The 23,354-nt window shown below is 39.8% G+C and overlaps 1 protein-coding gene across 5 annotated transcripts in view; it reads right to left on the reverse strand.

Moving 5' to 3' along the window:
- The window catches only part of LIMA1 (LIM domain and actin binding 1), an 85,208-nt gene that overhangs the window by 10,543 nt on the left and 51,311 nt on the right, over nt 1-23,354 (reverse strand). For 2 of the 5 annotated variants that reach the window (XM_042946490.1, XM_042946487.1), the window contains exons 5-9: nt 12,211-12,298; nt 10,535-10,683; nt 7,654-7,761; nt 2,593-2,650; nt 976-1,088 (exon numbers count right to left, since the gene is read on the reverse strand). In XM_042946490.1, the coding sequence (XP_042802424.1) occupies nt 976-1,088; nt 2,593-2,650; nt 7,654-7,761; nt 10,535-10,683; nt 12,211-12,298 (516 nt within the window). The remainder of the gene's footprint in view (nt 1-975; nt 1,089-2,592; nt 2,651-7,653; nt 7,762-10,534; nt 10,684-12,210; nt 12,299-23,354) is intronic. The other 3 variants (XM_042946491.1, XM_042946489.1, XM_042946488.1) reach the window with 3 other exon arrangements.

Here is a 23,354-nt window from a genome sequence, read left to right on the forward strand (position 1 = left end):
ACCAGTCATGCCCACAGTTGAGAGATACCCACAGGGCTGATGCCAGTTACATACCATCTTAACACTAATTCGACCTACTGAGTTTCTTTCAAATGTTAAAACTTTCTAAACAAAACCAGGCTACTGAAGAGAGCGCCAGAGGAGAAAGACACTAAAGAAGTGTGGGTATGTTTGGTTATTAATCCAAATGGCTACATTAGCACCACATCAGCAAAGCATTCCATTAAAACAAGTCAGGTAATAAAGCCTAAGGTAGGTGTTGGGTATTTTTTTTTCTTAAACTTTATTTTTATGAGAGTATATATTTGTTCACAGAAAGGGAGAAGACTGTTTTTAAAAACTGGTGAATAAAAGGCAGCCACAGTTTAAGTAGTCTAGTAAAGTTTTCTTAGGATAAAAAAGTCTGTACATTCCTTAACACCTAATATTATACACCCTAGTATAAGTGTTACTCGAATGCCCATTTTTATAGCAAATGGGCTGGCCAACCCCCACTGCGATGAACACATTCTTTAAATAAGTTAACCACTAATCATGTTATGGTCAAGTTCTTCAGACCAGGGAGCCACTAACTTTAAGTTGACATGCACGTTCCCACCCAACGAGCTGATTTAGTTTAACAGATTTCTTGAGTTTCCCAGTTTGTGGTCTTTTACCCCTTCACAGATTTATGAACTTTGGGCATTTTTTTCCCTCAAAAAACATAATTTTAACTTTGGGTTTCCTTAAAACTTTCATGAATTTTCCATATTTCAAACTGAGAACTATTAGTGAACCTCTCCCCTCCTGGCTCAAACATTTGAGCAGAAAAAACAAGATTTCCAGGGAAAGTGACTGGCATAAGTAAGCCCTTATTTGGTGTTTTTATCCCCAGGAAAGCAAAAATAAGTTATAATGAACATAAATGGTATAAAGTGCAATGAGCTCTACCAGTAAGCCAATGTCTAAAGGCTCAGAGAGAAATTGCCATCATACCTTCAATGCTTTGGGAGGAGAACTCTCAGAGAGGCTGGAGGCTCTGGCATCTGGATTTAGTGGCTTGGGCTGGACAGGCTGCTGGACCTCACTCTTAACCAGGAAGTTACCTGCTTGAGTTTCAAAAGGAAGACATTTTATAGCACCTCTTGGCAAGTCTCAGAAATGGTTCCTCTCCAAAGCAAAGTTTTGTCACCTTCACTACAGGACAGGTCCTTTCAACGCCAGGAGATACACGGCTTTTCTAATGCTAAAAGCTTTGCTCTTAGACTCTGAGCTGGGAGGCTTTCTCACCCTTAGCCACACACAGCAGAAATCCAAATCACCAGATCTGAAGAACTTTCTGCCAGCCCCCCTCCCCACCCCCCCACCGTGGGATGTCATATTTAAAGGCTGTTTGTAGACATTGATGGCTTTCCTGGTAGTCAGCACCCCCCAATAACTCCTTCTGGAGTTGGGAAAATGAAGGGATGTGAGGGTAGAAATTTCATATCATGTGCATGTGCACACGTGTGTGTGTATGTGTGTGCGTGTGTGTGTAATCTGACAGTCTTTTTAGTCAATCCTATAGCAGACATCCATGGATGAAGATTATGGAAAAAGGCTCTATGAGGTTTTTTTTTTTCCATAATCATTGATGTGTCACCTGGATAAGTTAATTTCCTGCTAATATATTAACTGCGGAAAACTCTGAACAGGCACAGAAAAATGCTATTAAGGAACCATAAGAGAATTCCTTAAAATCTAGAGTTAAGTCAATAAAGTACTAAAAGACTTAGGCTTATTTTTCAAATGTTTTGCAAACCTAGGCAAAACTCAGAAAAATTTCTAGTCCAACCAAAATGCCTGCAAAAGGAATGTTCCTGGATTCAAGCAGCAAATTTCTCTCTGAAATTTTTTGAGGTAGGATTTACTAGAGATTTGTTTAGCTCATATTTCTACTTTAGTCGCTGAGTTTTCAATGTCTAGTAAAGTCATTATCCTGGGGGAAGCTAGAAATCCATAAATATTTTTAAAAATACACTGAAAATCAGAATCAAATGTGGATAGAGTAAGGAAAAAAAAAAAGAAATGTTTTTGTCCTTGGGAGAGGTGAGGCTCAAAATGACTCTAAAATAGGATGAAAAGGTGATAAAAATTCAGCACCAGCAGGAAAATCTCTATAATCTAGCTAGAGGGTGGAATATGGTACACATTTAGATAAGCAGGGGAAGATATGTTTAAAAGGTTACTCAAATATCAATTCTTTATCCTTGTAAATGAATAAAATCCTTCTTGGCCAAACTCCTATTAAAATGAAACTTCAAAATTAGTTTTTGCAGCTTTAACCCTGAAAAGATTTGATGCAAAAGGTAGGATAAGTTCAATGAGAGAAGCACCAAAAGTATTCAGTTTGCCTCAAGTTAATCATATCGAATTTAACTTCTCCCTAAGCCATGGAATGTGTGAAGGGTAGGCAAGCACCAGTCCTTGAAACCAAATGAAAGATTTGATCAGCTAAATTACTGGATTTAATATATCACATTCTCAGCACTGACAGCATTGGAGACATCCCCGGACCAAATACAGAACACAGAATAAGAACCTCATCCTCCAGATCTGAGAACAAATGCTTACGGGAGTCATCTTCAGCAGGGGTGGGACGGATTGCCAGGCTATTCTCAGTTGCAGAAACCTACAAAAAGGGTGGAGGGGGGATTAAGAATCACATTAAAAATAAAAGAGCAAACTGCTGTTAATGCCATAAAAACCTGCTGACTCTAGTCAGTCACTGGCTGCCTGGGGGAAATAACGGGCCTCAGAACAGCTGAGCATTTAAACAAGAGGCAGCAAAATGTCTTTTATGAGGATATTAACATGCCTCTCAATTACAGAGTAACGGGAGAAACAGACTGCACTCAACTGCCAAGCGTGCATCATCTCCCTTTATAAAAGAACTTCTAAACCACATCTTTCTACTGTCAAAAAAAAAAAAAAAAAATGGCAAAACAAAACCCTCTATCAGAGAGAATAAAGCTTCTCACCATATAACTATAACTCACTCCAAGCCAAGATGGAGTCTTTACATTAGGAACTATTCTTATTCTTTTATCTTCCTAATTGCTAATTTCCCAACCAGATACATTCAGCTGAAACAAGCTTGCCAGTACAGAAGACATTTTGATAGCTAAACAACAAATTTACCTAAAACCAACCTCTGGTATTCTCTTCAAGGTTAGTTTTCCTTTTTGTTGTTGTTGTTTTTTCATGTTTATTTTAGAGAGAGAGACCAGGTGAGGAGTGAGAGTGGGGGAAGGGCAGAGAGAGAGGGAGACACAGAGTCCGAAACAGGCTCCAGGCTCTGAGCTGTCAGCACAGAGCCCGACACAGAGATCGAACCCACAAACTGTGAGATCGCGACCTGAGCCAAAGTTGGACGCTTTACCGACTGAGGCACCTGGGTGCCCCTTCCTTCTAAATCCCAGTTTCAAAACAGCAGAGTGTTTAACAAAATGGCAGATCTTGTGCATAGGTACAGATCTCTTCCCAGGAAGCCATCAAATTTAAATAAAAACTTTCTGTGAGCTCTCCCTCTCCTTTCTGGTGTCCCAGGCCTTCTGGTATCCTCCTTCACACCCAAAATCACGAAGGGCCAATAGGTGACCAATGTGGAGTCTGCCTGTAACAGTCTTTCATTCAGATATCAGGGATTTTATGGGCAATGCTGAGTGTTTCTATTGAATAAATTTACAATGCAGATTGAGTCATTGGCTGACTGCACCTGAATTTATAGCAAGGTTGTTTTTTCTCATTACTCTGTTTTCATTACAGAAATTCTGACATGGGATAGAACAAACTGCTGTAATAACAGCTAACATTTACTGAGCATTTAGTATGTGCCAGGTATTGGAATAATCACCTTACATGCATTATGTCATTTAATGATAATGAAAGAAACTAAAAGCTCTTCAATTCCTGTTAATTAGTAGGTGCATCCATCTCAGGATGCTCTTCTCTCACCTCTAATTTTGGTCACCTTGAACGTGCAGGGTAAAGTTAATGCCAATCATGACATCATTGCACATGCCCAACCAGCTGACTTCACTACAGGAACAGCCAGGAGAGAGCATGTGAGATTTCTGCTCAAACATTTCATTAAAGAGAAGCACAGATTTGATCACAAGAGGACAAAGGGAAGAACAATACCTTGACATAATATTCTATTTCAGACAAGTGCACCTAGTGTCCTTTTTTAACAAGCTGATGTTCCAATCGTTCTTAGGTATTGGTTAACAAAAGCTGGGCGAACAGCTGAAAGGTAAGCAAGGCTCTGAAAAATGTTATGAATTTGCCATTGGTTTATGGGTTTATGAACCTGCAGTGCGGTACGTGAAGATTATGTACTACTGTCTTTATGTCCTTTCCTTCCCACCCACTCCTCAATTCATGGTTTAGTTGCACTGATGCCTTTTAGGCTATAATTAAAATGTTTTGATCCTCCAGTTCGACTCAGAGTTCCAGTTTCAAATCAGTGTGAAGACCGTCAAGAAGGAAACACAAAATCAGATTAGGGACAATCCAAGCATTATTTTCCAGACGACCATTTCTCAAACTATATGTTCCTAGGGTAGATGGGGGGATTTCAATGCTGGGAATATTTTTCTCTTAAATTTTTTTTTTAAGTTTATTTATTTTGAGAAAGAGAGAGAAAGAGCAAGTAGGAGAGCAGAAGAGAGAGAGAATCCCAAGCAGGCTCCATGCTGGGCATGGAGCCCAACTAAGGAGTCGATCCCAGGAGTGTGAGATCATGACCTGAGCGGAAATCAAGAGTATGCCACTCAACCCACTGAGCCACCCAGGCATCCTTTAAATTTCTTTTTTACAGTATGTAACATTTTAACTCAGTTCATCTTCTTTTTTTTTTTTTTTTAAAGATTTTACTTTTAAGTAATGTGTACACCCAACGTGGGGCTTGAACTCACGACCCTGAGATAAAGACCTGAGATCAAGGAGCACCTGGGTGGCTCAGTCAGTTAAGCATCTGACTTCGGCTTAGGCCATGATCTCGTAGTTTGTGAGTTTGAGCCTGTACTGGGCTTTGCACTGACAGTGTGGAGCCTGCTTGGGATTCTCTCCCTCTCTCTCTGTCCCTCCTCTGTTCATGCTTGCTCTTGCTCTCTCTCTCTCAAAACAAACTTAAAAAAAACAATTAAAAGACCTGAGATCAAGGGTCAGATGCTTAAACGATTGAGCCACCCAAATGCCACAACTCAGTTATTCTTAAAACATAATCTCCCACTTAAAAATGGGAAAACCAGGTAGTCTAATAAGAGAACTCATTTGATACATGGCATGGGACTCATGGGACTAATGCATGAGCCCACTGTTGCAAGGACATGTGTAATTTACTGGATTTTATGATTATGAAATACACTACTAAGTATTCTGTCTTACTATTTCAAAATACATTTGCAATATGTTTTTGTCAAATAAAGTGATTTAATTTTTCTAATTTATTTCTCATTTTATCATATGATTCATATTTTGTAGCCATTAATCTGAGACCATTTTCCTGTGCACCTACTTAGTGTGTTTCACAAGTTTCTGTTGGTGTTCTGTCGATACATCACACTTTTTTTTTTTTTTAATTTTTTTTTTTTTTTAACGTTTTATTTATTTTTGAGACAGAGAGAGACAGAGCATGAACGGGGGAGGGGCAGAGAGAGAGGGAGACACAGAATCGGAAGCAGGCTCCAGGCTCTGAGCCATCAGCCCAGAGCCCGACGCGGGGCTCGAACTCACGGACCGCGAGATCGTGACCTGAGCCGAAGTCGGACGCCCAACCGACTGAGCCACCCAGGCGCCCCAATACATCACACTTTTAAAAAAAAATGTTTATTCATTTTTGAGAGAGAGCGCAAGTGGGGGAGGGGCGGTGCAGAGAAACGGAGACACAGAATCTGAAGTAGGCTCCAGGCTCTGAGCTGTCAGCACATAGCCCAATGCAGGGCTCCAACTCACGACCTGGGCCAAAGTCAGACACTTAACTGACTGAGCCACCCAGGCACCCCAATACATGAAACTTTTTTTTTTTAATGTTTATTCATTTCTGAGAGAGAGAGAGACAGACAGAGTGCGAGCAGAGGAGGGGCAGAGAGAGAGGGAGGCACAGAATCTGAAGCAGGCTCCAGGCTCTGAGCTGTCAGCACAGAGCTGGACGCGGGGCTCGAACCCACGAACTGTGAGATCATGACCTGAGCCAAAGTCGGACACCCAACCGACTGAGCCACTCAGGTGCCCCACATCAAACTTTTTAAAGTCTCTTATAGTCAAATAAATTTGAGAACTATTGCTCTTAATCCATTTTAATGATCTCTTCACCTTTTGGAAGAATGGCCTCAAGGTTATCAATATGTGTAACAGAAACAATGATTTTTCTCCTAAAATTAATCACTGTAATATATTTGAAAGCTCTTTCTCCTCATCTAACTTAACATTTGACATTGACCAAAAGCCAAAAGAAATTGGGTAATGGATTGGCAGAGAAAATTATAAATTCACCTGATATAATGTTGTGACTTACTCCGACCAAGCCATTCATCTAATGATGGCTGCATAAAATGCAAATATGATTTGCTTAAAATCTTCCCGTCGTTTTCCACCTCTGCAGGACTCTTTCCAAAGTCTTAAGCTTGGCATATAGAGCTTTTTTTTTTTTTTTTTTTTTTTTCCCTTTAGAACAGCTTTATTTATTTATTTAATATATGAAATTTATTGTCAAATTGGTTTCCATACAACACCCAGTGCTCATTCCAAAGGGTGCCCTCCTCAATACCCATCACCCACCCTCCCCTCCCTCCCACCCCCCATCAACCCTCAGTTTGTTCTCAGTGGCATATAGAGCTTTTTAAGACCCGCCCTGGCTCTCCCTCCATTTGTCTCTCCTTTACCTGCATGTGCCTTGTGTTCCAGCCAAGCCATCTTGGTTTGGAGCTCTGGTTTCCAAACCTCTGTTTGTGTCTGCCTGGAGTGCCCTTCTTATTCTTTACTTAGCCTTTCCCTTACTCACTTGGTCTCTTTCCACATATTCTTCAGGACTTGGCTCAGACATCACCTTCTTGAGGAAGTTGGGTTAAACGTCCTTAGTCTGAGCTTCCATGGCCCCACAGAGCCTTCTCACAACACTTACCATATTGCTTTTTAACAGCCAACCTGTTACTCATCTCCTTTCTACTCTGTTAGCTTCCTTGCAGATAAAGACCACATGGAATGGTCTGCTCACACTGAGTTGCTAAGCTTAGTATTTCCTGTGCTTAGCATGGTGCCTAGCTTTCAAAATAGTTTGAGTGAAAGAATGAAATGGTCTTGCATAAAATGTGTTAAATTAAGAATACACAAATACTTTGAAGATAGGATCGCTAATCAAAACAGATTTTTTAAAATCACTTTAGCTCTACGCCATCTGAGCATTTGCTGAGCAAAAGAATTTTCCAGTGAAGGTTCATTATTTGGTCAGCTATAAGTTGCAGAGTTCCCCAACTAAAATTATGTGACCTGCAAAAATGACAATCTGTCCTGGCAGCTGTTACCAAATTCCCAGACACTCTGCAGCCTAGAGTTAGAGTTGTTTCTAATTTTAAGCATCTAATTTAGAACACATGCTTCCTTGGCAACTGGACATCAGACTCTTCAACCCACCTTTTCTCCAACCTGATGGGAGATGCAGACCTCAGGATCTGGGGGCACATTCTCCTTTTGCTCCAACTTATGAGTTTTTATTTCACCACCATTGGCTCTCAAGTCATTCTAGAAAATAAAAATAATCTGTGAGCTAAAATTAAAAATCTCACGATTCTACGCTCTTCATAGCACATCTATTAAATAAACTTGGAATGGTAAAAGAAAAGTTCTTTTAAGAGGCCTTGGGTCAAATCAACCCCCTAATTCTCACAAGCAAAACCCATTTACTAGTGAAATGACAAAAGCAGCTTTGTGGACACATACCTCGGAGTTAAATATTTGTACGCTAGTCTAAAACTGGATGCTCATTAGAATACAGACATATCAACACAGACACACACAGAAACCACCCCCAGCATACAGTTTTCTTGTGATTCACTCCTCTAGCAGCAGAGCTCGTGGGAATGCAAAGCTTGTGAGTTTTATCAGAAAAGACCATTCTGGAGCAGGGGAAAGGAAATGCCAAGTGCCAATAATTAAGAAAATATACTGACCATATATATAAATGCTCGGCCTGGAAAGAGAGACAGGGATGATGCATACATATAAAAACGGAGATTATATTTAATGATACCATAAAACAACCTTTTTTGTGAGACTTTCAAAAACATGCTTCTTTTTTGCATCAAAGTCATACATTGTACTAAAGACATACCTTATTCTACTTCTCAGAACAAAGCCTCAACATATAACAAGCAGGCATTAGCACTGTCATATGGAGTAAGCATAATCACATGTTTTTCCTTGCAAAGAACACTTGGGGCAAAATATTAAAATTAACTTTATCGACTAGATCCAAAGTTAACATAGTGGTAGATGAATACGGACATTTCCTAATCTTTAGTCTGCCACCTTTCTGAAAGGCTAGTACCTTTCTGTTGTTTGCGATTCTTTAGGCAGGGTGAGAAAACAAGCAATTTATGGCTTCGGGGCCAGTGAAGAGGGTGTGAGTGTGCTGGCTGAGGTGTGGGCTCCCAGACTAAGGGACGAGACTCTGGAGGAACATCTGTGAGGAGCTGGCGGCCAGAGCTGCAGAACACAACAGGCCAGCCCAAGGACTCATTTCTGACCCCATCTCAAAGCCCTGCCTCCAGAATCACGGCCTGAGAGTGTGCGCCTAGTTACAGCCATCCTCTGTAAGGAGCCTGAGAAATTCTTTGGGGATGAGATAAAATGTACTTTTGACAAGAATTCCTAAAGGCTCTTAAAATTTACAGAGCAGGAGAACGGCAATGCATAAACTCTATTAGGAGTTAAAAAAAAAAAAAAAGTCACAGAACAGGTTTTTCCACCTAGGGAGTCACCTGGTTGGAATGTTTGTAGCAGGAAGACTGAGAAGCAGCAGAATCTTGAAAGGAAGGACTTATGCTCCAAAGATCACCCATTTGCCCTATCTCCTACCCTGCCTTCTAAGTCTAATTTTGCTCATTTTCACACTCAGGGAATAATGAGCCTGTGGTGTTCCACTTTACTATCAAATTATGCACATCCTCTCTTCTAAAAACCACAGTGAAAAATCACGATGAAATTATTCGTTGCCCAGAGACAGAGTCCACGGGTAACTGCTACTAGAGAATGCATACTTAATAATATGAGGAAAAGAAGGCTCCACTCCTGGAATACATGTGATGATTTCTAATAGATACTAGTTTCGGTCTGCCCAGGAACAAGTAAAATTCAACGCTCTTCTTCGAACTTTGTTTAAAAAAAAAAAAAGGACACAAATAGGTTCATAGCTTGTATTTTTAAATCTTAGAAGGATCAAATGTTTGAAAGATACACATAAAATATACATATGTACGGTGTCTATAGGCGTGTGTATATATGAATAAATGGCATTTGAAAGGTAACTTCTGGTAAGCAGTTCTGTAGTGTCAGCTTGCCAATTAAGCCTAGGAAAGTTTAAAATGGAAAATCCTATTTAGAATAACAAATTTTGTGATTACTGAGCAAGCCATCTTGTTATTTCCCCCTCCCCTTTACTTATCTACTATACTATTTCTTTAGAAAATCATTACATCATAAGAGGTAAAGATTAAGTGCACCACATATTATATGATTCATTTATACAAAATGTGAAGAATAGTAAATCCATTGAAGACAGAAAGCAGGGGGAATTGGGAGTGACTATACAGATATGGGTTTCTTTTTGGGGTGATAGAAATATTCTGGAATTAGACAGTGATGATGAGTGTACAACATTAATGTTGAATATATCCTATATTTCTCTCCAGTATTCTCTCTTTCCTCAAAAACAAAAATGGGGCACCCGGGTGGCTCAGTCGGTTGAGCATCCGACTTTGGCTCAGGTCATGATCTCATGGTCTGTGAGTTCAAGCCCCACATCGGGCTCTGTGCTGACAGCTCAGAGCCTGGAGCCTGCTTCCGATCCTGTGTCTCCCTCTCTCTCTGCCTCTCCCCCACTTTCACTTTGTCTCACTCTGTCTCTCAAAAATAAATAAATGTAAAAAAAAAAAATTAAAAAAAAAAACAAAAGTAAGTGTTTCTGTTAAAACTAACAGATGACACTTTTTTAGCAACAACAGCAAGATTAAGTAGAAGAGACAGGAAAACTCTCAATATTACTGGATGATAACATCACACACACAAAAATGAGTGGGGTGGGAATAAGGCCTAGGAAAGCAAAGTCAGTATTAAAACACGGTAAGGATTTTGAATGAGGCTAGGGTAGGATTTACAAGAAAAGAGAATGGCTGGGGACGAGGGACGGAGCCAGGGCTCCAAGGTAGGGTCTGGGAGACATTTCTAGTTTCTGCGCTCAGTGACCATTTGCCAGATGAGGGAATGAACGAATGAATGAATGGTACAGAACACATACTGTGTAGTTGGTGGAACTACTTTGTTTGGAGACAGCTGCCTGGTACTTGGCCATTCGATCCTTTATGGAGGTTTCTGACAGGCGTGGTAAGTCCAGATTTCGCCTGCTCTCACTTTTCTCTGAGTTGAATGCAGAAGATGACAGTTGACCTGGAAGCATGCAAATAATGTGCTTTACAAGAAGATAAAACGTGATTTGAATGATTTTCAGATTCTAAATTTTGAGCTACCATAATTCTTTGTATTTTCTTTGTATTAAAAATACAAAGATGGGTACCTGGGTGGCTCAGTTGGTGAAGCATATGACTCTTGGTTTTGGCTCAAGTCATGATCTCAGGATCGTGGGATCAAGCCCACAGTGGGCTCTGTGCTGAGCATGGAGTCCCCTTAAGATTCTCTCTCTCTCTCTCTCTCTCTCTCTCTCTCTCTCTGTCTCTCTCTCTTTCTCTCTCTCTCTGCCCCTCTCTCCCTCTCCCCTCTCTCCCTTTGCTCCTCTCCTCTGCTTGTGCTCTCTCTCTCTCTCTCTCTCTAAAAAAAAAAAAGAAAAGTACAAAGAAGCGGGCGGGGGTGGGGGGGTGGGGGGGAGGCGCCTGGCTGGCTCAATAGGTAAAGCATGTGGCTCTTGATCTCAGGGTCATGAGTTCAAGGCCCAAATTGGGCATGGAGCCTACTTTAAAAAAAAAAAAAAAAAAAAAAAAAAAGGTACAAAGGAAATCAGGAATAAAACTGTCATTTACCAGGTAATATTTACTCACTTTCCCAACATTTAAAAGGAGAACCCTTACCATAACTGAGTATTGTATATTTAAACATTTTGACTTATTTAACATTGGAAAAAGATCTCAATGCCATTTTAATTTGCATTTTTTTATCAGGAGGCTGATAATTTGCCTGTTAATTTTTTCTTTTGTGAAGTGCTTGTAAATGCCCCTTTCAAAACATAGTAATTATGCTCTCAAGGCATTCTGTTACTACCAGTAATATAAGATAACCAATCTTTTTCATTTTTTTTTATTTTAGAGAGAGAGAGCACAAGTGGGAGAGAGGGGCAGAGAGAGAGAGAAAGAGAGAGGAGATAGAATCTTAAGCAGGCTGCACACACAGCGTGGAGCCCGACACGGGGCTTGATTCCCCTGGGATCATGACCGAAGCTGAAATCAAGAGTCAGATACTTAAATGACTGAGATGCCCACGTGCCCCAGGATAACCAATCTTGACAGAGGGAACTGCCCATCCATGGCAGCCCTCAAGCCCCAGATGCCCATGAAGCCAAAACTGCTGGCATTATTTGCCTTGTAATCCCACAAGGGTACCCCTTGGCTTTCACAAATAGACTTCCTTTAAAAAAACTTTTTTAATGTGTTTAATTTTGAGAGAGACAGAGAGAGACAGAGTGCAAATGAGGGAGGAACAGAGAGAGAGGGAGACACAGACTCTGAAGCAGGCTCCAGCTCTGACCTGCCAGCACAGAGCCTGAAGCGGGGCTTGAACCCACTAACCAAGAGATCATGACCTGAGCTGAAGTTGGACATTCAACCAATGGAGCCACCCAGGCACCCCACAGACTTCCTTTTAATTTGTGCCACTCTTCTCTAAAAGCTTTGAGCATGAGACCAAAAGGTATAGCTACTTATGAGTATTTCCTAGGGAACTTCACATACATGGAACTCTGCTTACCTGGGCCTATTTCCAAATCATCCAGAGAATAGCTGTTTTCAGAGATCCTCCTTCCACCTGCACTACGGCTTTGGGTCCGAAGAATCTGCTTGGAAAACAAAACCCAGCAATAAGGTTTACATAGGAGACGGGAAATCTTGATGAATGTTCAGAAAAGAGGTCTGCAAATCTCTTTTATTAACAAAATCCACAAGGAATTAGATTTTACATTTGTTTTTACTTTCCACAGAATGTGGTTTTAGCATTATAAATATGAAGCAGTACATATTCACAGGTGCCCAGGGAAAAATAAGTAACTGTATATAGGTAATTCTCTCTGGTAATCATCACTGCCTAATCAGCTTAACCAGAAAACTTAGTAATTTAAACAGTCATGGAGGTGAATCCTCATGCCCCAGATGATACTGACATGTCTCCCAAACTGCTAAGTCCGGATAGATGGCTGTTACCTGCTCTTTGTTTCCCCTCTCCCTCCCACTTTATCCTTGCTGTTGCTGCCTTGGTTCCCGTCGTCATCTTTTCCTTGGACGGAAAAGATGCATTACATTTCTAATTGCATTACATTTCTAATCAGTTCTTCTATACCTTCCAATCAAGTCTGTATGATGCTGCCATTATCCCAAGTCATAGAAAGTAATTATCCCCCAATATAAATCTATATCACTCCCTTGTTCAAAATTCTTTAAAAATTCCTAATCACTCCTTACATTAAATCTAAAGTGCTTAGTATGTCACAGAAGACCCATTCTACATCTGGTCCCTACCTACCTACCTTCTCTGAGTATTCCCTTCCTCACTCTTTACCCTCCAGGAAAAGCAAACTGCTGTGAGGTCCATATTATACATGAATTCCCTTCTCCCATTACCCTTTTGTCCCTCTGGTTGTCTGTTCCTTCAAGATTCGGAGGAGGCTGAGCAACCTTCTCTCTGTGAAGTACACCTTATCTCTCCTACCTAAATCTAAGTTGCCCTCCCTCTGTTTCTAAGGTCCCTGGCCACACTTCCATTACAACGTTTATTGTGTGTCCCTGGCAGAGACCATGTTTTTTGTTTTTTAAATGGAAAAGTGGGTGGTACAGATTTTTTTAATACGTTATTTTGTGATTCCTATAAATTACTACATTTATATCTCTCACATCTAGGGTAGATCTCTAATTAAAGTTACAAATGATAATTTTTAAGCCTGGAAAAGTAACTCAAGAGAAAGCCATTTAGTGTCACAGAATGTTCCCAGACATAGTACACAGAGGGTATGTCATGTTTATTCAGCTTGTAATGAGAGCCTTCAACCAGATCCTATCATTCAAATCTCAACTTATTTCCAGATAACTTGAAGTAGGAAAGATATCTGAAATCTGGTATGACAGGAGATAAGAGTAAAACACTTAGCACTCTTCTGAATTCAACATTAGTAAATCGCTATTAAACCTTTACATTCAATGGGCTAATCAAATCAACAGTAAAGTTTGAGACTGTGAACTATCATTTTTTCAATCCTCCCCCACCTCCACTGAGACAGAAAACATGCCGCTTCAGAAATCAGAGCCACAGGCTGGTTTGTTTGTACCACAGCAATGACAATAGTTTCTTGTAAATTCAATATACACTTAATATCATTTATTTTCAGTCAGCTTTGCTATTAACATTATGAATTGATAAAAAAATAAAATAATAGATAGCAACTCTAACCTTGCCACACCATACTCAGGTAAGCTGCACCAACACCAACCACACCCATGTGACTTTCATGACGCAACAGATAATGAACATCATCAGCCAAACAAACAGATAAGTTTGGCAGGACACCCTCCCCATCCATGTTTTTTCATCTTCAAAACATTGTTCATTTGCAGATAATTAAAGTAAAGGAAATTCCAAAGACTTATTCTGAATGCTGCTTCACTGCAAGATGAGTATTATAAAAGAATTTTCCGGGCTCAAAAAAGGGAGAGAGCCTGCAAATACACTTTTTTTTTTTTTTAACCGAAAGGGAACAGGCTCTGAATCCTTAATACTGAAGCAATATTTCAAATATTTACATGCTGTCAAAGGTAAAGTTCAATTCTAAGAGTATGTGTTATCTGCCACAACTGCAGAGAGCTGTTTTCTGTCTGTACTCATGGTCAAGTCCCTCTCAGCCTCCTGCAGAGTCCCTGCACTGGCATAACTGGCAGCAAGCTCATTTAGAACCAGAACATATGCCTTGCCAGGGCAGAGGCTTACTTTGGTTTTAGGCACATAATATTTTCCATCTTTGCTCGCTTTTAATTTAAACCTTCAGGTTAAATGAAGTCAAGAGCCTTTTTCTTTTTTAAAGCCTTCAGGTTCATGAGGGTATCAGTACTTGGAATTGTTTTCTTCCAAATACTAAAAAAGTGACTGTGCAAAGCCACTTGGTCTTAAAGAAGAAAGAGAGAGGGGCGCCTGGGTGGCTCCGTCAGTTAAGCGTCCGACTTCAGCTCAGGTCACGATCTCGCGGTCCGTGAGTTCGAGCCCCGCGTCAGGCTCTGGGCTGATGGCTCAGAGCCTGGAGCCTGCTTCCGATTCTGTGTCTCCCTCTCTCTCTGCCCCTCCCCCATTCATGCTCTGTCTCTCTCTGTCCCAAAAATAAATAAACGTTAAAAAAAAATTTTTTTTTTAAAAAAAGAAGAAAGAGAGAGAAATGTCTCTGGAAATCAAAGTTATACTGATGCTGGTTCTGAGGAGGACCACAGCTCTGAGATGGGAAAGCTTTTAGATTCCAGGCAAAGCACGAAGCATTTCTTTTGATACCATTTCACCTCCAAATCCTTCAAATATTAAGAATAACAAAAACTCGGGGCGCCTGGCTGGCTCAGTCGGTTGAGCGGCCGACTTCGGCTCAGGTCATGATTTCGCGGTCCGTGAGCTCGAGCCCTGCGTCGGGCTCTGTGCTGACAGCTCAGAGCCTGGAGCCGGTTTCAGATTCTGTGTCTCCCTCTCTCTGACCCTCCCCCGTTCATGCTCTGTCTCTCTCTGTCTCAAAAATAAATAAACGTTAAAAAAAAATTTTTTTAAAAGAATAACAAAAACTCAGAAGCATTTACGATGAATTTTATGATCCTCATTTTATAAGTGGTAATTTGAGGTACAGGAAGAAGGAGGAGTTTCCTCTAATATTTCTCAAGGAAGTAGAAACACACACACACACACACACACACACACACACACACACACACCCCAGGAATTCTGATACTGAAATACTCTTCTGTAACACACTTTTATCACATTTCAGCCCTGTTTACTCAGATGCCTGAGGGAGCCTTTTAAGAGAAGAGAGAAAAGACAAGACACTTTAAGACTTTCTGGAATTTCCTAAGGCTTGGCCTCCCCCCAACCCACAAGTCCTCCTTCCTGTCAGCTGACTATAGTAACTCTCATTAGTGGGAACGCCTCTTTAAATAGTCACTGAGAATCCCTAAACCAAATGTATCAACACGTACCCTTAGGAGAACAAGAGCTTAGGGCTTTTAGCTAATGGTCTGCAGAATTTCTTTTCTCTGGAAAATTTTCTTAAAGAAATACAGTAAGTGAGGTCTCAAATATCAAGTAAAATGCAGGATTTCCTATCCCCATAATTTTTAGGAAAAATTCTGTTTAAAAGTTGATTCTCAACACTTTATAATTTACCTTCTACCTCTCTCAACCACTTTCTTCAACCTTTCAAGTCTGACCTTCCTTTAGACTCTCATCCCTGAAAGTCAAGGGTGGAGGAAGGATGGCCTTTAGGGAAAATAGGACTTTGCTGAACTATCCATAGCATGTAGACAAAACCTAGCCTTAATTTCTCAAAGTACTGAGAGACAAACATTGCCTTCTTCAGGTAGAAAAAAAACAGAAAAAATAAAGATCTTTTAAGTAGAACAATAATATATAGAAGGAGCAGTTGCATCCAGGTTGTGGGATTTCTCTATATTTTCTGTATTTCTAAGCATTCTACAAAAACTATGTGTATATTCTTTACAATGTTTTTAATGTTTATTTATTTTTGAGAGAGACAGAGTGTGAGCGGGGGAGGGGCCGAGAGAGAGAGAGAGAGAGCGCGCCAGAATCTGAAGCAAGTTCCAGGCTCTAAGTTGTCAGCACAGAGCCCAACATGGGGTTCGAACTCATGAACCACAAAATCATGACCTAAGCCCAAGTTGGATGCTTAACCAACTGAGTCACCCAGGCGCCCCAACTATGTGTATATTCTTACAATTAGGGGGAAAAAGAAAAGGAAGGAGAAGTAATTTATTAATATAAATAGATAAAAATGATAAAATCAAATGCTGACAAGGTGCTAGAGAATTAAATATGTTCTTAGGCTATGCCAATAGTATTATAAAGTAGTACAACCTTTGAGAACAGCTGAGAATATGTAAGAAGAATGTTTAATGAATTATATACTTTTGGTCATGAGAATACCACTTTGGTAATATAGCCCTCCCCCTAAAATAACTAAAAACAAAATGTTTCTGCCACGATGCTTAGAGTTTTTTATTAGGCTCGAAAAATATCTAATTACTGGGGCATAATTAAACCATAATGAAATACTATATTGCTATAAACGGAGAACCACATGAACTAGGAAGATACATAGAAAAGTCAATATAAAAAAGACCAAACAAAAGATAAAGCACACAAAACAGCACACGGACTAAAACCATGTAAAAACTAGTCATGCAGTGATAGCATATCATTGTGCACAGTTGTTTTATTATTTTTTCCTGATAAAAGTTACTGGTTTTTCCTGGTTTACTTGGCTTTTTCTTCTTCTGTTTACTGTGTGGGGTGTGTGTGTGTGTGTGTGTGTGTGTGTGTGTGTGTGTGAGAGAGAGAGAGAGAGAGAGAGATAGAGAAAGAGAGAGAGAGAGAGGGAGAGAGAGAGACAGAGAGCAGAGAGAGAGAGACAGAGAGAAACAGAATCCCAAGAAGGCTCCACACTGTCAGTACAGAGCCAGATGTAGGGCTTGAACTGACAAACCCATGAGATCATGACCTGAGCCAAAATCAAGAGTCTGATGCTCAAACCACTGAGCCACCCAAGCACCCTGAAATCTCTTGCATTCCAGCATGTTTCTTGTCTTCATTGCCCTGAGGCTTCTAATTCAGTTACAAGGGGTGCCTGAGTGGCTGAGTCAGTTAAGTGTCTAACTATTGGTTTCGGCTCAGGTCATGATCTCTTGGGTTCGTGAGTTCAAGCCCTGCATTGGGATCCACACTGACAGTGTGGAGCCTGCTTGGGATTCTCTTTCTCCCTCGCTCTCTGCCCCTCCCCTGCTCATGCTCTCTCTCTAAAAATAAATAAATAAACTTAAAAAATTTTAAATTCAGTTATGAGACTATAAAGCGTGGGAAGAGGGAAGATAGCTAAAGTCTTTGAGGATACAACTGTTGATATATTTAAATTTTTCCCTGGCTTCCTTAGATTTCAGATAAGTAAGGCCATGGCCAGTTGTTTTTATCTAATAAACAGTTACTACAATATCAATGAAGATACTGTTACATGGTAGAGATGTTACTAAACAATTTCAGTCCTTACTCCGATATTAATTAGCCAAATGACATTGGGTGTATCAGTAAACTTCTCTGACCTTAGCTGTTTCCATCTGTAAATTAGGGATTTTAACATCCTAACTGACAGCAGTGAGCTGGATTAAATAACTTTACAGTCCCTTATGGCTCTAGGATTTATGTCAAACATTTCTTAAAAATTTTTATTTTTTTTTTTTTAAGTTTTGCTTATTTAAGTAATCTTGACACCCACCATGGGGCTTGAACCCACAACCCTGAGATCCAGAGTCACACACTCCTCTGACCAGCCAGGCGTCCCTATATCAAAGATTTTGATAGGGACTCTTCATTCACTGTAACTCATCAGTGAGTTAAAAGGCTAGAGGAAATGACTAATATATTCATCCGGGTATACACACCTATACTGTCTAATGCAGGAGTGAGTCTGATACCAGAAAGGTATGATATCATATTTGGGGGTAAATGAAGTCTTTCTGGCTACTTCAAATTCTAATGCAGCCAACCTTGCAAATAGAATGTTCCATTCCTCTGACATTGCTTTTCAACATGTTTTTAACTTCTCAACATGTTTTATTATAATGAAACCAGCTAGAAACCAGTAAGTAATTAGTTGGCCTGAAAGTAAACAGAAAAGAGATGACTGGTCTCTAGTTGGTACATCAAGGACAGCCATAGTGAAAAATATCAGAATTCCTTGACCGGCGTCTTTACACCTGGATCCATTATTTACCTTACCACAAAAGATGAAAGAATTAATGAGTTACTAATTAAGGGTAAATAAAACTTAATTTACATTGGTGTGAGGTCTTTATGAGAAATAATCCACTATAAAGAGAGGTCAGTTAAAATAACACTTGTATTTACAGTGTACTTACATTTTGAAATTATAAAAGAAGCTATAAAGCATAGGTGACTACAATAAATGGGCAAAAAATTACTTTTAATATGAGAAAGATGGCACTGATAGAAAACCAAAGATAATTCTTGTGTTTATTTAACAAAACCAGTTACCGTATCCATATTGAAAGCTCTAGCAATGTATCTATTGGAGGTTTAATGTCAGGTCAATTTAAGATTTATGATTTGCTGATAAGCAAATTAAGGATATACTCCCCAACATTTGGACGACTACATTAGACCCTACAGTGTGTTGACAGTTATTCAAATCTCTTTTCCTCTTCTTGGAACATAATTTCAAATGACTTACTGAAGACATTAAGAAAGCAGAAGGGGCACCTGGGTGGCTCAGTCAGTTAAGTGCTCAACTTCGGCTCAGGTCATGATCTCATGGTTCATGGGTTTGAGCCCCGCATCAGGCTCTGTGCTGACAGCTCAGAGCCTGGAGCCTGCTTCAGATTCTGTGTCTCCTTCTCTCTCTGTCCCTCCCCCACTCAACTCGATCTCTCTCTCAAAAATAAGTAAACATTGGGGCGCCTGGGTGGCGCAGTCGGTTAAGCGTCCGACTTCAGCCAGCTCACGATCTCGCGGTCTGTGAGTTCGAGCCCCATGTCAGGCTCTGGGCTGATGGCTCGGAGCCTGGAGCCTGTTTCTGATTCTGTGTCTCCCTCTCTCTCTGCTCCTCCCCCGTTCATGCTCTGTCTCTCTCTGTCCCAAAAATAAATAAAAAACGTTGAAAAAAATAAAATAAAATAAAAAAAATAAGTAAACATTAAAAAAAGAAAAGACATTAAGAAAGCAGAAGAAAAATGTTATTAAGATAACATTAAGTGGATAAAAGAACACATGCAGTTGTTACCCAAGAAAGGAGAAAATTAAATGTCATGGATAATTTTATAACACTGTAGATTCCCTATGGACACCTACCCATTCTTCAAGAAGGCAAACATAAATTGTTTCTTTGAGGTAGATTATAGATTGGTTGGCTATGGATAAAACATCTAATGAACTTGAGCTTGGTGACCTTACTTGCTCAAGGGCTTGCTCCACACTACACCAACACATATATACTGTTATGTACCAGAGATACATAAAGGTGAACAAGATACCAATGTCGCTTCCAGGAAATTACAAGAAGAAAAACCACAAAAATATTAGGCTGTTTGAAGAAGGATGGTTTTACTCTCCCGTTAACAAGTGCAGCTTTTGTTGGTGTTTTGGTGCCAGCCATTCATACAGTCATCCCGGTAAAAAGAGGAACAGAAATTCTAAGGGAAATTTAAGGGCGTAGGGGTAGAAAGGGAGAGAAGTAGTGAACAATGAAAAGGGGGCTGGCTGGGACAAGGGAAACTTCCATTTTTATTTTAGATTCTTCTATTTTAGCTGAATGTACTGTTTTGCCTTTGTCATATAAGACAAGTCAACACAATTAAAATACGACTAAGTGGAAGCATTAAAATGTATCATGAATAGGGGCGCCTGGGTGGCTTAGTTGGTTGAGCATTTGACTTTGGCTCAGGTCCTGATCTCCCAGTTTGGGAGTTCGAGCCCTGCGTCAGGCTCTGTGCTGACAGCTCAGATCCTGGAGCCTGCTTCAGATTCTGTGTCTCCCTCTCTCTCTGCCCCTCTTCCACTTGTGCTCTGTCTCTCTCTGTCTCTCAATAATAAATAAACGTTAAAATTTTTTTAAATAAAAAAATATACCATGAAGAAACAGGGATAAAAGGAGAAAGAAACAAAATTTCTAAATAGTTTTAATTCTTTTCATTTGTGGATAAACTTATCATTTTTCTCATTACTATTTCCCATCCTTGTTTAGTCTTAAAGAATGAGCAAATGAGTGAGTTTATGTGTTTTAGGAAACAATGACGTTTGGTGAGGAGGTATTCTCTCCTTTCTTTCTTTATCTAACTCCTCTCCTAGAAAATGGAAACACTACATGGAAGAAGCAGTAGTCTGCATCTTTGTAAAACAATCAACGAATATCCATAGCCTAGTCTTATTTTCTTGTATTACACCTAACTGGTTCCATCAACCCAAGCCAAAGACAATAATTTAAATAGGTTGTGAAGGTAGAAATATATTATCCAAATATTTGGTCTTTACTCTCCTAGCCAAGGATTTGTGTGAACCAAATATGTTACGAACCAAACAGAAAGAAGTGAGACTTAATGAGCCTGTCACATGCTCATTACAGTGGTTGGTCATTCCTGGGCATGAAAGAAGGGGCACTTAATTTTTTGAATAACCACATCCTGGTTTCTAAAGGTTATGGATTCAAATGTCAACCCGATGACAACTGAATGTTGGTTAGGACTAGTTAGTTAATCAGCTATCTTTTTCATAAAAAGATGTACAGAATAGTTACCTCAGCTACCAAAAATCCAGATCAACATATACATGAGGATAGAAATGCTAAACCACTTCAGTATATGTCATTGGGGAGTTTCTTTTTCCTAGTAATGATGGTAGGTTATATTAATCCATCCACTGCTCATTTGTTCATAGGAATTAGAACCATCACGTTCAACTAAAACATCTGACCTGGATAATGTATCTATTCACCAAAGGTAGAGAGTAAGTGAAGAAAAGCCTTTAATCAATTCTTATTACTTATAAGCTCTTTGAATTCTAAGCTTCGTTTCTTCCTTTAACTAAATAAACACTAAGAGCTAAGTCACTGTGCTAACCGCTGGGGAAGAAAAACATCATTACTTTGGAAGAAATTATAGACTTTGGGAGTATACAAATTTATACACAACTATTAAGGGGAAGCATGATATAAGTGCCCAAACAGAAGTGAAAAGAAAATTCTATAGGAGAATGAGAAGGGTTGCTTAACTTATCTGACAGATATGGAGGTAAGACCTCACAGTCTTGATAGACCTTGAGGAGTAAGATTTCAGAAGGCAGTAATGCAGGGGATAGGCATGAATAATTTAGAGAGTGAGGAGTTAATACAGAGTTTAAGTATAAGATTGGCTAGAGACTGAAAGGCAGGTTGAACTCAGATTGTGGAGGACCCAAATATTAAATAAAGATTAATCCTGAGATATCAAATGAAGGGGGTACACTAATTTACAACTCTATTTAGAAAGATAAATAGCAACGGTGTACAGGATGGATGGGAGAAAGGAAAAGAGAAGCTGACAGAGGAGGTGGTAGCAATGCTATGGGACCAGACAGAATGGCACATACTTGAGAAGCACCTAGAGGGTAGGCTTATTTAGACGGCTTAGTAAGTGACCGACTGGGAAGAAGAAACACGGAGAAGGAAGAACTGATCCCAACTTTCACAGACGAAGAGATTTGGTACATGGTGATGTATTAAGGGACACCTGGGTAAAGCAGGTTTTTAGTTAGAAAGACAATGGATTCTTTTGTAGCCTTCTTGAACTTGAGTGCCTAAGGGATATTCAAAGAAAGATGTTTGATCTGGCAGGCAACCAGAAATATGAGGCTGAAACTTGGGTTAAGAACCGAGGATTAGAACCTAGTTTGGGGGTTCACGTCTTAGAGTCATGGAAAGAGAGGAGATTTTTTCACAAGGAGAGAGAAAAAACCAGGAGGTCAGAGAGATCAGGAAGAAAAGTGGACAAGAACAGAAACTATCTCGGGCAAAAGGGAACAAGAGGAACTAAGAAAAGTGGAAGTCAAGCCAATTAATTTTGTCTCCTGTAAATAACTGATAAAAAGATTTAGGACAACACATTAGACAGATCATGTATTTCATTATCTATGTGCTCCCTGCCCCTGACCAGCTAGTTAGTTGAGATTCAGTCCAGTTCTCTAAAATTTAATTATGGAACCAATTTGTCCCTACTATATTCATTTGTCTCACTGAGGTACTCATTTGTTAGCTCTGAAGTATACATTCTTTCTTGCAGGCTCTTGCTCCGAAAAAGATTTCTAGTGTCCTTACCATATTTGTGAGAGCTTCCTTCCAAAGATCCAATTATGTAACTTCCTGATTAAAGCCTTATCCATGTTAAAGCTGAAATCATGTTAACAATAACCATAATCCAGTTTCGAACTAATTAGTTATTCCTCAAGCTAAAGTAGACAAAACTTTAGCATTTTTTTTGAAATATTAGATAAAACTTTTCAAAGTAAATGAAACACAATGATGCTTAGAAACCGCTATAAAACCGAGGGCAGGTCTGTTTGACTAAGCACTCCATTAAGTGACAAATGACTGTTTAGTCAGGAAGTTTTAAAAGCCATCTAAAAAGTCCAGGTCAACTTAGACACTCACCGCCCCCCCCCCTTTTTCCTATACCATTAACAGTCAGGCTGTCCACTGCCATTAGAGATTTAGATGGATCTTTCTTTATATGAGGAGTCTTTCTTCACTTCTGACCAGCCACAAAATGATAGGCTTGTTCTGACACATCTCTCGCCAGACATGTATGAGAAAAAAGTCTCTCACCAGATCCTACCACATAATCAGCATTTTTGTTTGCTGCAATCCCAGTCATTTCCTACCTTAGGCCAGTTTCGACATGCACCAGGCTTTTGCACTGAATCGACATTGTGTGTGCTAGCATGACATCAGCCGTCCTGCCCCTAACAGGGTCTCTGAGGAGGAGACTTACAATGGTGCTTTGAGTCACAACAAAACCCCTTCCTCTCTGTTTAGGATTTCTGACATTTTTTCCCTTCCACTTAAAATTCTTCTTCCCATTTAAATTTAATTTTTTTTTTTTTATTAA

The sequence above is a fragment of the Panthera leo genome, chromosome B4, assembly GCF_018350215.1.
Source record: "Panthera leo isolate Ple1 chromosome B4, P.leo_Ple1_pat1.1, whole genome shotgun sequence".
Lineage (NCBI taxonomy): Eukaryota > Metazoa > Chordata > Mammalia > Carnivora > Felidae > Panthera > Panthera leo.